Below are 13,226 nucleotides of genomic sequence, written 5' to 3' on the forward strand. Positions count from 1 at the left end.
TTTTGGGATGGAGGGGTCCTTGGTGAGCGAGAGGACCATTCGAGTGTCGTCTGCATAGGAGATTGTTTAGTCTGTGGGATATGATGACGTCTGCAATGGGGGGGTCATGTAGATCTTGAACATGGTGGGGCTGAGGGATGATTCTTGTGGTACGCCACATATGATGCCTTTGGTAGTGGAGGTGAAGGGAGGCAGTCGGATGCTCTGTGTGCATCCTGTAAGGAAGTAGGCGATTCACTTGAGGGTGTCTCCCTATATGCCTACGTTGTAGTCTGTTGATGCGGGTGTTTTGGGAGACGCTGTTGAACGCCGCAGAGAGTAAGAGGAGGATCAGAGCCACAGTCTCTCCGTAGTTGAGGAGTGTTCTGATGTCATCTATGACAGCAGTCAGAGCGGGCTCTGTGCTGTAATTGTCACAGAATCCTAATTGTGAGGCGTCCAGTAGGTGGTTTTGTTCCAGGAATTCGGTGAGCTGCTGGTTGATGGCTTTCTCGAGTACTTAGGCCAGGTAGGGAGCAGGGAGATAGGCCGATAATTTTTGGGATCGCAGGGGTCTGGAGACGCTTTCTTTAGGAGGGGTCTGATGTCTGCGTGTTTCCTTCTGTCCCGTAAGGTTGCTGCGGAGATGGAGATGTTGAGGATGCTGGTGAGTTACGTGCTGATTGGGCTCGTTGCGAGGTTGTAGACGTGGTGGAGGCAGGGGTCGGTGGGCGCCCCGAAGTGGATCGAAGACAGGATGGCTGAGGTGGTCAGAATAGGGGAAGAGACCAGGTGGTAATGGTTTGGCTGATGTTCGCTGTTTGGTAGAGGTCGTTGGGGTGGCAGGTTGAAGGTTGAAATTGTTGTAGATGTTGGTGAATCCATCTGTGTATTTTTTACAACAAAACTGTATGTAGAACCTTGGTACACAACCCAGATTTTTAATCTGAACTCTGAATGTAATTTGGTAATGTGAGATGATTATTTTGGTCTCACCAGCCATTTTAGTGGTTCACTATCTGCCCTACAGTTTACATATTTTGCTGTGACAAAATTGCAACAGCTCTGATTTACTGGGGAAAAGGCGCCCCGCCACCTGGAGTTGCAAAGGCAGATCCAGAAGATGGTAAAATACCCTTCTGATCAAATAAAAAATCAAACTACGGCACAACATTTGCCACCGACTATGTCTCAAGGGTTCTTTTGGCATAGATACAGGGTTTGGCCAGAGATTATGCCCTGGACTCAGGCTATTTGCATTGCCCACTGGAGAAGGACTTTTACAGTGCTGAAATCCCTGTGCTGCACTACCCACTGTACATTAAAGCATGGTTAGAGTATTTGGCAGAGGGTGATGCTGAAAGAAATGCTGAGGGACGTGTGCAGGGGTACTGGTTACAGTGCTGGCATAAGGCTACATCCAGCAGATTTGAGGGTACCATCATTTAGCCACAGGTGGTGCCCCTGGTGCTGTTGGCAGGAGTCAAATTGTCATTAAGGCAACCCCCAAGATTTTTACAAAAAATCTGTGTTTAACTAACATAATGGTTGGTTGCTAAGATCACAAGCTTGTGTACTTTATAATTTGCTATGCAGCCATGACAGATTCCTCAGTGCATTCCTCATGAGCTTAAATTAGATGTTATATATATCTATATGTGTGTGTGACTGTGATATAACCATTGCTCTTCACAACATTTGATACAATTGTGGTGAAAAGCAGCAGTATCTCTACCAGTTATTGTCAGATAGAGAATTAAAAATTTCCTAGCTTTCGTAACGGAAAGTTTCAATTCTATTAAGGACTCGGAGGAGAGGATTAGGCTTTTCTTTCTTCTATTTATTCCACATAACCGCCTTAGACAAACAACATTAAAGAACAGAAAGACTTCATTTCCCATGAAGTCCAAGGAGAAAAACAACAATGCAATGCTGTAGTCCATTGTCCAATCAGGCGCCTCCTGGGACCATAACAACCTCTGTTCTGTGCTGGACATCCTCTTTCTTCCTGCGACCAGGCCGACCGTCAGCATTCCTTATCCTGCTTCGACGACTCGGTTCCTGCGGGCAGAAAAAGGAAGTCGTAAAACATGCGAATTAAAGTCTCCAGCACAGAAGTCAAGACAATATACAGCAACGACAGTCTGACCAGGAAAACGCTTTACTTACGTCTGATGACACATCCTGATGAACCCGGGTGGGTCTAGGAATATCCTAAGGGCGGGCTAATCCTCGCCTCAGAGTCCTTAATAGAATTGTAACTTTCCGTTACGAAAGCTAGTAAATGTTTCATTCTATGTCAGGACCCAGAGGCGAGGGTTAGGCTAGTTCAAAGCTTATCCACCACCAGGGACGCAATGGAGGGGACTGGCTTGAAGTAAAACCTCTTAAAGGTTGAGTCTGAAGACCAGTCTGTCGCATTCAAGATGTCCTCCAAGCGTGCTCCTATCATGAAAGCTTTTGAAGCCATTGCACCCCGAGCGGATTGCGCCCCAAAAACCTTAGTGTCGATACCAGCCTCAGTCATCACCCAACGAACCCATTGTGCGATCCTAGGGGAAGAGACCGCTCGGAAAGGCTTCCGTAAAGCAATCAAAAGCTAACACTCCCCATGAGAGCGAACGTCTGCGGTCATAGCCTCATAAGCTCTGATACATCGAACAACACAGAGCTGCGGACAGTCCAGGAAATCCGGATAAGAAACTGGGTCTTGGTATGCCAGGACACATGAAAGGTAACACCCTCCATCGTGAAGCATCGCCCTGTAAGATCCAGGGCCCGAACATCCGAAACCCTTCTGCAAGACACTAAGCATAACAACATGGCCAGCTTCGACGACAACTGCTTGCGTGAGAGGTATTTGTTGCTTGGCCATGCTGACAAAAAACGTAAGACCTTATTAACATCCCAGAGGACTGAATACCGCGGCTCTGGAGGAAGATAATAGCGAATTCCCCAAAGGAGCTTCCGCACCAGGGGATGATCACCCACCGGATGATCCGCCACCACAGAGTGTCCCGCCGAAATTGCCGAGCGGAACGTATTAATCGTTCTATAAGCTAACTCCTCTGAAGCCAGGGAAGCCAGAAAATTCAGGATGTGAACAACATCTGCCCCCACTGGATCCAGACTCCGTTGCAAACACCAACCCATCTATCTGGACCAAGCCGATCGATATCGCTTAACGGTACCATCGGCCCATGCTCTGGAGAGGAGTTCTGCAGCGTGGTGCGAAAGCCCAGGGACTTAACATCGAGACCTGTAATCTGCCACGCCATCAAGGCCAACGAGCCGTTCACTATCGGGGGGATGAGGGTTGCCCGAAGGATTGAGCAGGAGATGAGGGAGCCGGGGTAGACGGATTGGAGAAGCTCAGGAAAGTTCCATCAGAACTGGAAACCAGGCTTGCGCTTTCCAAATCGGGGTGATCAGCACCAGATCCGCCCCCTGCCGACGGATCTGCGTCGTCAACTGCATGATCATAGCAAAGCGAGGGAATGCGTAACCCTGCTCCCGTGACCAGTCCTGGAGAAAGGCATTGGTGGCCACCGCTCCCGGATCCGGCCGCCAACTGAAAATCCAGACGAGAAGCAAAGAGGTAGACAGAAAAGGGACCCCAATGGTTCTGCAAAGTGAGGAACACAGGCCGGGAGAGTTACCACAAGCTGGAATCCCGAAGATGACGAGACTGCCAATCGGCCACCTGATTGGCCAACCCCGGTAAGTGTTCCGCAATCACCGACACTTGATTGGCCAGGCAGTATTCCCAAAAATCTTTGGCCAAGTCTGCCAGGGCTTTGGATCGCGTCCCCCCCATACGATTGATGTAGCGAACCGCCGCCACATTGTTCATTTTGAGGAGGACACAGGAGTGAGTCTTGTCCTTCGTCCAACAGCGCACTGCGAAAGAGCCGGCCATGAGCTCCAAACACTTGATGTGGAGAGAGCCTTCCTCGGCGGACCAACCTCCTCATGTAGTGAGCTTGCCACAACGTGCTCCCCAACCGGAGCTGCTGGCATCGGACTCGATCACCAGATCAGGAACCGAAAATGGCCCAGCCGTTCCATGCGTCCATGTGGGCGAGCCGCCACTGAAGCTCGGCCCTGACCTCCTCGGAGAGCGGGACTGTCTGAGCATAGGTCAAGCCCCTGCGAAGGTGAAACGCCTTGAGACGCTGCAGGGCCCGAAAATGCAGAGGGCCTGGAAAGAAGGCCTGAATCGAAGCGAACAGGAGTCCGAACACTCTGGCAATACTGTGGAGCGAAGTCCGCTGTTTCCGAAGCATGTGCCGGATCTTGTGACGAATCTTCGTCATCTTCCTGGAAGGCAGACTTAACGTCGCAGCCACAGAATCGATCACAAAACCGAGGAAAGTGATGGAGCGAGTGGGTTGGAGACAAGACTTGGCTTGGTTTATGACAAACCCCCAAAGGCTGCAGCAGAAGTACCGCCGCCCGGAGCTGGCGCAAGAGGGTCTGAGGGCACTGATAAAGGAAGAGCATGTCGTCGAGGTAGACGATCATCCTGGTGCCTTGTGCCCGTAACGCCTCCACCACCGGATGCAACACCTTGGTAAAACGCCAAGGGGCGGACGACAGACCAAAGGGAAGCAAGGTGAACTCGAAAATCTGGCCGTCCCACCTGAACTGTAGAAACAGACAGCGAGGAGGGAAAATGGGAACCATCAGGTACGCATCCTTGCGGTCCAAACGGACCATCCAGTCGCCGGGGCGTAACAGGTCGCGAAGGAGGTAAATCCCCTCCATCTTGAAATGCCGGTAAACAAGCCATTTGTTGAACTCCCGAAGGTTTATCACCGGACACTGACCGCCATCCTGCTTTTGAACCAGAAAAATGTTGCTTATGAAGACCCCGGGCTGGGGATGGGAATGGCAAATTGCTCCTTTGCGCAAGAGCTCCTGGAGCTCGAGGCGGATCAAGTCGGCCTCGGTCCCGGATAACCTTATCGGGGCGGGAGGGGAGAGTTGGACAGGGGAACCGAAAAACTCTATGTGAAACCACTGAACTGTTTGCAGCACCCAAGCGTCCGAAGTCAAAGCCCGCCAATTGTCCAGAAACCGGTCAAACCTGCCCCCCAAGCGTTGACATGAGACAATTAACGAACTCTCCGTGAGTGGCGGCGCCGCCGGAGCCTCTCCCACCGTTACGCTGACCTCAGCGCCGGGAACGGCCTCTGATGGGGTAGAAACCCCCAAAGCGGGAGGAGTCCTGGTACTGCCCCCTCTGGGATGGTTGACCTCTGCCGGAGGCTGCTTGCGAGAACTGGCCAGCCGAGCGCCCCCTGCCACGACCGGCCCCTCCGAAAACCTGTGCATTGAAAATGCGCTTCACTGTGGACTGTGCCTTGTCCAGAGAATTAAAGGTGGACACGAACTTGCCTAGCTCTTTAACAAAAGGGTCTCCGAAAGACCACCCTGCGCCCCCCGGGCCCGCTTCGGAAGTCGCCAATTCCCCCAGTTTGGGATTCAATTTGATAAGGAGCGACCAGCGCCTTTCAGTAGAAATGGCGCAGTTCGCATTTCCCAAGAAAATGATGGCCCGTTGAGCCCAACTGGACAAGGTTTTGGGGGAGAGCAGGGCGCCCGAAACCTTGGCGTCTTTCGCCATATCAAATATTTTTACCAGGGGACCTGTGATGTCCAACAATTTATCCTGGCAGGCGCGCCAGGACCTATCGATGCCTTTCTTCGGGTCCTTGATAAACTTCGTCAGATAAGTGGTCATCTTGGCATCGATTTTGGGGGTTACCGCCACCTTCCCCTCCAGGGAGGGGCAGGGGCATTCGGATCGCAGGCGTGCACGGACGTCCTGATAGAGTGGTTTCCGCAGGCGCGCCGCCACATAGTTGGCCACCTTATCGCAGGGGACCCACTGCAAAGAACGGGGATGCAAAAGGTCCTCCGGGTCAAGAAGATCCGAAGGCACTCCACCCTAGGAAGCTGAAGACTGGGGGCGTTCCACCGAACCAGAAGGGGAGGGACGCCATGACCTGCCCTGGTCCGAGTCGCCATCTGACGTACCCTGGGAGTCCTCCGAAAGGGGAGAGGAAGGCATGGGATCAGGGACCCCCACAGGTGGAGGGTCAGCCGCGGGAAGGATCCGCCGGCAGGGGCGGGGTCTGGGTGTCCAAAAAAAGCTTGCCGAAGCTGCTCAAAAGCACCAGAACCAACTCCGTCGGAACGGGAGCGCTTACGTGGAATCTCCGGAACAGAAGCGTGGCTCAACTTCGAAGGTAAGGAACCAGACGGTCCCGGAACATCTTCCCTCGCAGGGAGGGGTTCAAGGAGTTTCACCAGGTCATCCAACCTCTTCTCCAATCTCTTCTCCAAAGGAGCCACCGCCTCGGAGACCGCCTTCACAATGGAGGAATCCACAGCGTCGCAGAACTCATCGGACAGTGGAAAAAACTGGTATTCCTCCTCTTCATAATAGTCATCAAACTCCTCCATGGCGCCCCAGGGAGAAGTTGAGGAAACGAGGTAAGTAACCAGGTAAGAGGAAATTATAATGTGGGATGTCACCCAGGGCAACAGAATGGAGGCAAGAGTCAGAGCCCCCCCCCCCCCCCCCCCCCTGTCCAAGACAGAGGGCAGCAGAACACCCACAGGCAACCGGGCCCCCAAAACAGCACACCCAACGCCCTGAAGTCTAGTGCGGGCCTTAATTGTATGCCTGGGCACGGTGTGCGGTCACAATACGTGTAGTCCTACCCCCGCGGGGGTGTTCCGCCTCAGGCACAAACCGGCAAGGCGCGAGCTAACTCGGGACGCGGGCGGAGGCGCTCGGCAACGGCCGTTAGACGTTTGCGCAAGCTCCGCTCGCGGCCCGCAGAAACTCCGCGCCGGAAGAAGTCCAAAGGAATGCGCGCCCTCTCGCGGTCGGCGGAGCGCCGTGCTCCCCGCCGGTTACCACGAACTCGTTGCGCGGCTGTGTAGGAGTGGGCAGAACGCGGCCGCAATCACGGAGCGAAGGCTCCTATCGTCGCAAAAATGCTAAAATTGAAAGCCACAATGCGCACTGAGTCACACGGAGCAGACGCTCCAGCCTAAGAACAAACAGCACAAAATCGTACTAACGAATAATAAATGACCAACAGGACAATCCGCAAGCAAGCGGAGCGAAGCTCACACCAAGTGAAACGTCAAACAGTGCCCCCCAACCACCAGCACCGCGACAGAAGGTAAGGACACTTAACTGAGGGAGGCTGCTAGCAGCGAAGAAAGAGGATGTCCAGCACAGAACAGGGGTTGTTATGGTCCCAGGAGGCGCCTGATTGGTCAATGGACTACCGAATTGCATTGTTGTTTTTCTCCATAGATGTCATGGGAAATGAACTCTTTCTGTTGTTTACTGTTGTTTTTCTAAGGCTGCTATGTGAAATAAATAGAGGAAAGAAAAGCCTAATCCTCGCCTCCGGGTCCTGAAATAGAATAAAAACTGCAGTACTGCTACTCGCTAATTGATTTCCTCACTAAAAATGTACAGAGCTGAAAGGCATCCAAAAATCAAAAACCTAGCGGAAAAGTTGTGGTTCCACAACAGTTAATAGATGTCTTCATTACTTTTCCCCATAGAAGGCTGTAATTCTTCAGTTAAATAATGTGGTGTTAGGATGGAGCCGAGAAGTTACAACACAACTAATATGACAGCTTGCCTGAACTAATAACATTGTTACTTATATTAATGCGTAGCACAGAATGTTGTTGGTGTATTGATAAATGTTTGGTGAATATTATGCCACTGTAAGGGAATACAACAGCATATCATGAACATATGGCAGCATCCTTTAGTAATACCTTGGCACTTTGGAAAATCGGGCCTTTTTGAAGCTAATATGCCAAATAGAACATGTGATTTATTATCATTGCCATGTGATATCCGTTGTGACTTATAGTAGTTGTCTGTACTACCGCAGAATGTTTTCTCATAAACGCTATTAAAAATCTTCTGATGGTTGCCAGAAATGGCAAGTTTTTAAGAATCCCTGATACATTTAACATCAGTGATATAATTGCTGATGTAATTTGCGGTGCCCTGTGTGAGGTCATTAGTAGTGAAGTTATGGAGGGAAGTCTTGCGGTTACGAATGCCTCAATTAAAAAGGTTTTGAAAAATCAGAGTTGGACCGTGATTGGTGTTGTTGATTCTTTTGCCAACATTGGCAATTCTTTAGTTTGTGAACCTGCTTGACCGGTTCATGAACATTGTGGATAGAATGTGCTGTGATAATGTTGGGTCAGAATGAGGAACACTTGTTTGGAGGCATAGTTAGTTCACCCTAAGCCTTTGGCAGGTTGTGAACCAGTTCTCTCCATCTATAAACTTGTTTTGCTAAAACGAAAATACTGGTGAGGGCCAGTGTGGACAAGGTGAGCACATCTCAACCCGAGAGGGGTCCAGAATACAAACTCATGGGTTGAAGGCATGCAAGTCTGAATCCAATATGTGGAATTTTCTTTTATATTTTTTCACTTATGATGAATATCTTAGGGATGGGTATGGGAAAGAAACTTGAAATAATAAGGTATAAGGGACAGTGTGACCTTTGACCTCTTCCTTTATGCAGGGCAATTAGGCATGGCCTGGACAAGTCCTACAGGCTTCTAGTCTGTTTAGGTTTTGGCTAAATATTAAACTCTTTGCCCGTAGTCAAATTGGTATTCCTGAAGTCTCTGTTATATAGATTCTGGATGTAAGTGGGTGAAGTTATGCTCTCTGGCCACTGTGTTCGCCACCTGCATGTGGGGGCATGCCTTGTAGATCTAATCAGTGAGCACAGGTTTTGACAACTCTTACGTCTCTGCCCTGTGCAAATTGAACACTGGGCTTTGCTTTGGACCATGTTCTCCCATAATACCCCTGTATGTACGTTTAGGAGTAATTTAAACACCTTTCAAAGTTGGTTGCCTGCTACCCGTATTAGTGGCAGGCGGCAGGGAACAAGCGAACAATCCTGAATAGCAGGCTTTTAAAGAGTGGAAGGGAATAGGCAGAGACAGAAGAGTGAGAGAAAATAATCCTTAATGCACCCTATTGTTAGGTCATGACGTAAGCAGTGGAAAAGTACAGCTCATCCAGTCAAAACACATTGAGACCGAAATGATCCTCTAAGCAGGACACACACCAGAATAGAGAAGAAATGCATCCTATCAGGAACATGGAACTAAGATATAGAAAAGAAAGCCATTGAATCATCAACAAGGGGCAATTAAAACAATAGTTCTGATGCCAAGTGACCGCTATAGTTGGCTGTAGATGAGACCTAAAAAGCACACGGCAAACAGCTACCTTTTCCACATGCCAAATTTTGTGTCATTCAGACATATTTTTTTCTTTAGGCTAGCAATTACATCTTTCCCCTGACGAGTTACATTACTCTCCCCTTTAAAGTTCTCCTCTTTGACTAATCTCTACACAGCATTTTATAGGGTTGAATTCATACTACATTGTATTTTTGTAAAGTTATTTGCAGATTCATCTGAAGTGCAAAGTTATTATCAAAACAAACAATGCTTTTCCTTTGTTAATTGTGGGATAACCACAATTGCAGAGGTGCTATCACAGTAAATGCCCATGCATAAACACACACCCTCCCTCCCAAAGTCCTGCCCTTCGCAGGCCATTAAAGACTACTATGATTAACTGAGAAGTTCATGTCAGCTGTTACTGATTACACATAGCTTATAATTATCTCAAACGGTGTCTTTTTGGCAGGACCTACTTGACAATATTGTGGATGAATTAAATAGCAGAAAAGAGTTCGTTTTCCTTTTTTGTTAAGATTTCCGATAGTTGACAGAATATTGACAAGTGTTCTGAGATGTGTTACTAGTGAGGGATGGAGAACCCGCAAGAACACTTGGAGTGTATTTTGTAAGTGTATTTATCCAAACCTGTGGAAGGCATTGGACGTTTGAAAGATAGTCTGTGACAATCATTATGCATAAATATTTTCTCAGTTTTTCTGAAACTATGGAATTTATCTGCATTCTGAGTGCACGATTGCCTGATTTAGACGTAGGCGCCCTTAGTTTTGACACATTTCAGATGTACCAGGACAATAATTGTGGAGATTATAGAGAAGACATTAAGCCTTTCGTTAAGGACTGTCACATATAGAGGTTTCAGAAAGCACACATGTATCACCTGCTTTAACCCATTCCATGCTATGTGGTAAATTTTCCAAGGTTGGTTTATATTTTTTACTCTCATATGTTCTTCTTTTTTCCCCCTTTCACAAAATCAACAAAAAAAAAAATCAAAAAATCTCTATGTACGCCTCTTCTGAAGCGGCGCTGGCCGACACCTTTCCCCACCACTGGATCACGCTTTTTGACATCGGCAACCCACCAGGAAGCAGCAGCTGCACCGATCTCGCAATACTTGGCATGCTTGGAAGAGGCACGTTAAATCCTTCTGTTATTGTTTTTTGTTTTCTGAAGAGGCTATACACCTTATAAAACCTTTTTTGACAGAGCTTGTATTTTCCTATTGCAGCCATAATTCTTCAAAATGATTCCTTAATGCTTTTTTTCTCTTTAAGATAAATAGATGATTGCATTGTGAATCTTTATGCTTGCACAGGAAAAAACAGCTCTTAGCATTATTACCCTTATGAAACATCGAAAAGTGACATTTCATTTAAGTGAAATAATTTAATGCAAATGAACATGAAAAAAGATACCTGTTAAATAGCAGACTGTGGAGCCTAAACACCTTAATTCCAACAAGACTTAAAAACAGAATTCCATTTCCAAACTTTTAGTTTACGATCTCTAAACACTAAACCGTTTCTCAAGACTTCTACACAGTATGAACTCCTTCTCACGCCATGCACTGGACCAAGACTATGAATAGCTTTAGGGAAAATACATAGGAAAATGGTGGCTTCACAATCCAGAAAGTTGACCCCCTATATGCTTTTTGCCAGTTCTCGTCTCAAATGTGAAATTAACTCAGTACGAACGTGACTTGATGCTTGCTTTGTACAGATCGGAATTTAACTTTTACCTTGGAAAGGGGGTTGTATACATTATAGAGTAACATTGTCACATGACATCCCTGACATAGTTGTGACTTACCAGGCTTTGTATCTAAATGCATAAAGATTCGCTTTATGATGATGTGGAAAGCTTAGGTTAAATCCTCTTATTTGCACAGTATGCTCAAGAGCGGTTGCACATGCAGAGACCATCCTCTTCCATACTGTGGGGATTAGGAGATTACCCCATGTACAGTGAAGCCAGTATTAATTAAAATACTCATTTCAATCTAATTTGTCCTCACCCATTGCTACATACCTTTCCAAAAAGATTAGGTCTCAAATACATCAGTTTATCATTTTAAGGTTGTATAATTGGGACACACAGTATTGTTAGTCAAAGAAGGAGACTGTCTTTAATGTGGCTGTCTAAAGCACACTTACGCGCCTGTTTGTGCTGTTGTCGCTGACAGCATGTTGATGCTTGCACTGAATACACATGTGCATCGTACACAAAATTCTCATTTTTTCCCATCAGGAAAGACATTTAGAGATTTTTCAACTTTATGATCCTAACCAATAACAGTATGAAAAAGGCAGAACCATATTACACCTAACATACTGTATGCTTAGATTGCTGTTGTGGAAGCATACTTGTCCTTGAAAAGAGACTCTAGTGTTCACATTTTGATAATTGGTGGATTAGGGCTTCCTCTCTATGTGACACCCTGATCAAACCAACAATTGTCTAAGACATCTTTCATTCTATGAGGTTCACTATGAAAAAAACCAAGTCACTCCTTTACTCGATTCAGAGGTTCATCTTCACTCTGGAAGTGCTGTCTTTCTGATAAGCCCTCCACCCCCAAAAACAGATGTCCAGGCAGTACTTTCTGCCAGGGTTATCAAGAGGCGGGAACCTACGATTTCCTAGTTGCTTCTCAGCTTGTGGTTTTTGAAAAATTGAGGTAAGAAAATAGAGCTAAGTTCAATTACCACTTAATCGTTTGAATTATGGTTGAGGGCTGTGATATGTTCTCGAGGGATATATTTGCCCATATCATTGAAAGATTGGCTGCTCCATAATCAAATCTTGGTGTTAAAACTAATCTTCTCTTCCTTGTTAGTTTTTTCTCGTTTCTCTAAGGCAGACTGGTTCTGATCTTTACCACTAATGTTATGTTCAGTCTGAACAAGCAAGAGAGCAGCATGTTCCTTCAGCTGTACCTCCTAGTCATGGGGATAGGTATTGGACCACAACATCCCCCTTGCACATTGTGTGTGTGAGTAAGGGATGTGGTGAAGGTGAGATTTTGCGGAATCTATTGTGCTCCAAAACCTTTGATGCCAAATACTTTGACTCTGATGCCTCAAATCAGTACATCACTCCTACAGACCTAGTGATGTATATTCTATCCTGAATGGATAGCTTACATCCTCCTAGAGTTTCTTCTACAATGATGTTCTATTGTTTTTCCTTCCAGATACCAAAATAAAATTCTACACATTCAAAGTTCCTTCTACAATAATAATTAGGTAGCCCCTGTACTGGTAAAACAAATGCATTTTCCAGTTCTCTTCTTTGCCACAAGCAGAATGATTACTTTTTTCAACCTTCGAACCTATTTTTCCTTTACAGAAGGCTACCTTTGTTTAGAACTAGTTTTTGATTACTTCAATGCATCTGCTCCCAGCATCAAAGTTGTAGGCTTTCAGGAACAATGACAGAAGGTCTTTGTGGAGAAAAACATAACTTTGTTTTTGCCTTTGGACCCTTAAGAGGAATTTATCATTTGTCTCCTAGCAATGAAAGTTCTTAATTTTTCGTTTGTGTACCGTTTTTTAGGTCTCGCCTGATCCAGCGCATGCGCTGGTCTGGCGAGACTTATTGAGAGGGCTCCAAAAAGTGCTACCAGGCTAGCCTAGAGCTATAGTGCATGTGAGCGGGCGCGCGCCGCGCTTTACCGCGATTGCTTTCGGTTTCACGGCCGCTTTGATGTTTGATGTGCTCGCGATCACTTTCACTTTCGCGGTCTCGCTTTTGGGACCTTATAAGTATTTAGTTATGCAACTGTTGCATGGCTAAACACTTTTAAGGTCCCAAAGGCGAGACCTATTGGCTATGCCAATGCTTGTTTAAGTTGATGCATGTAATTTAGCTGCACTGATGTCTACAAAAGTGCTTCTCAGGAGACATTTTTTGTAGCGAATGATTCATTCAGAGTATACTGGGATGTCTAGGCT

The 13,226-nt window shown here is 46.9% G+C and overlaps 1 protein-coding gene across 11 annotated transcripts in view; it reads left to right on the forward strand.

Annotated features, from left to right (window-relative positions):
• Window positions 1–13,226, forward strand: part of KAT5 (lysine acetyltransferase 5) — a 688,762-nt gene that overhangs the window by 455,106 nt on the left and 220,430 nt on the right. For 4 of the 11 annotated variants that reach the window (XM_085625846.1, XM_085625851.1, XM_085625848.1 and 1 more), the window contains one exon: window positions 10,292–10,402. The exons of 4 other annotated variants lie outside the window; for them this stretch is intronic. In XM_085625846.1, the coding sequence (XP_085481972.1) occupies window positions 10,292–10,402 (111 nt within the window). The remainder of the gene's footprint in view (window positions 1–10,291; window positions 10,403–13,226) is intronic. 3 more of the 11 variants (XM_085625847.1, XM_085625852.1, XM_085625855.1) reach the window with 1 other exon arrangement.

Source organism: Triturus cristatus, chromosome 9 (genome assembly GCF_964204655.1).
Source record: "Triturus cristatus chromosome 9, aTriCri1.1, whole genome shotgun sequence".
NCBI classification, from domain to species: domain Eukaryota; kingdom Metazoa; phylum Chordata; class Amphibia; order Caudata; family Salamandridae; genus Triturus; species Triturus cristatus.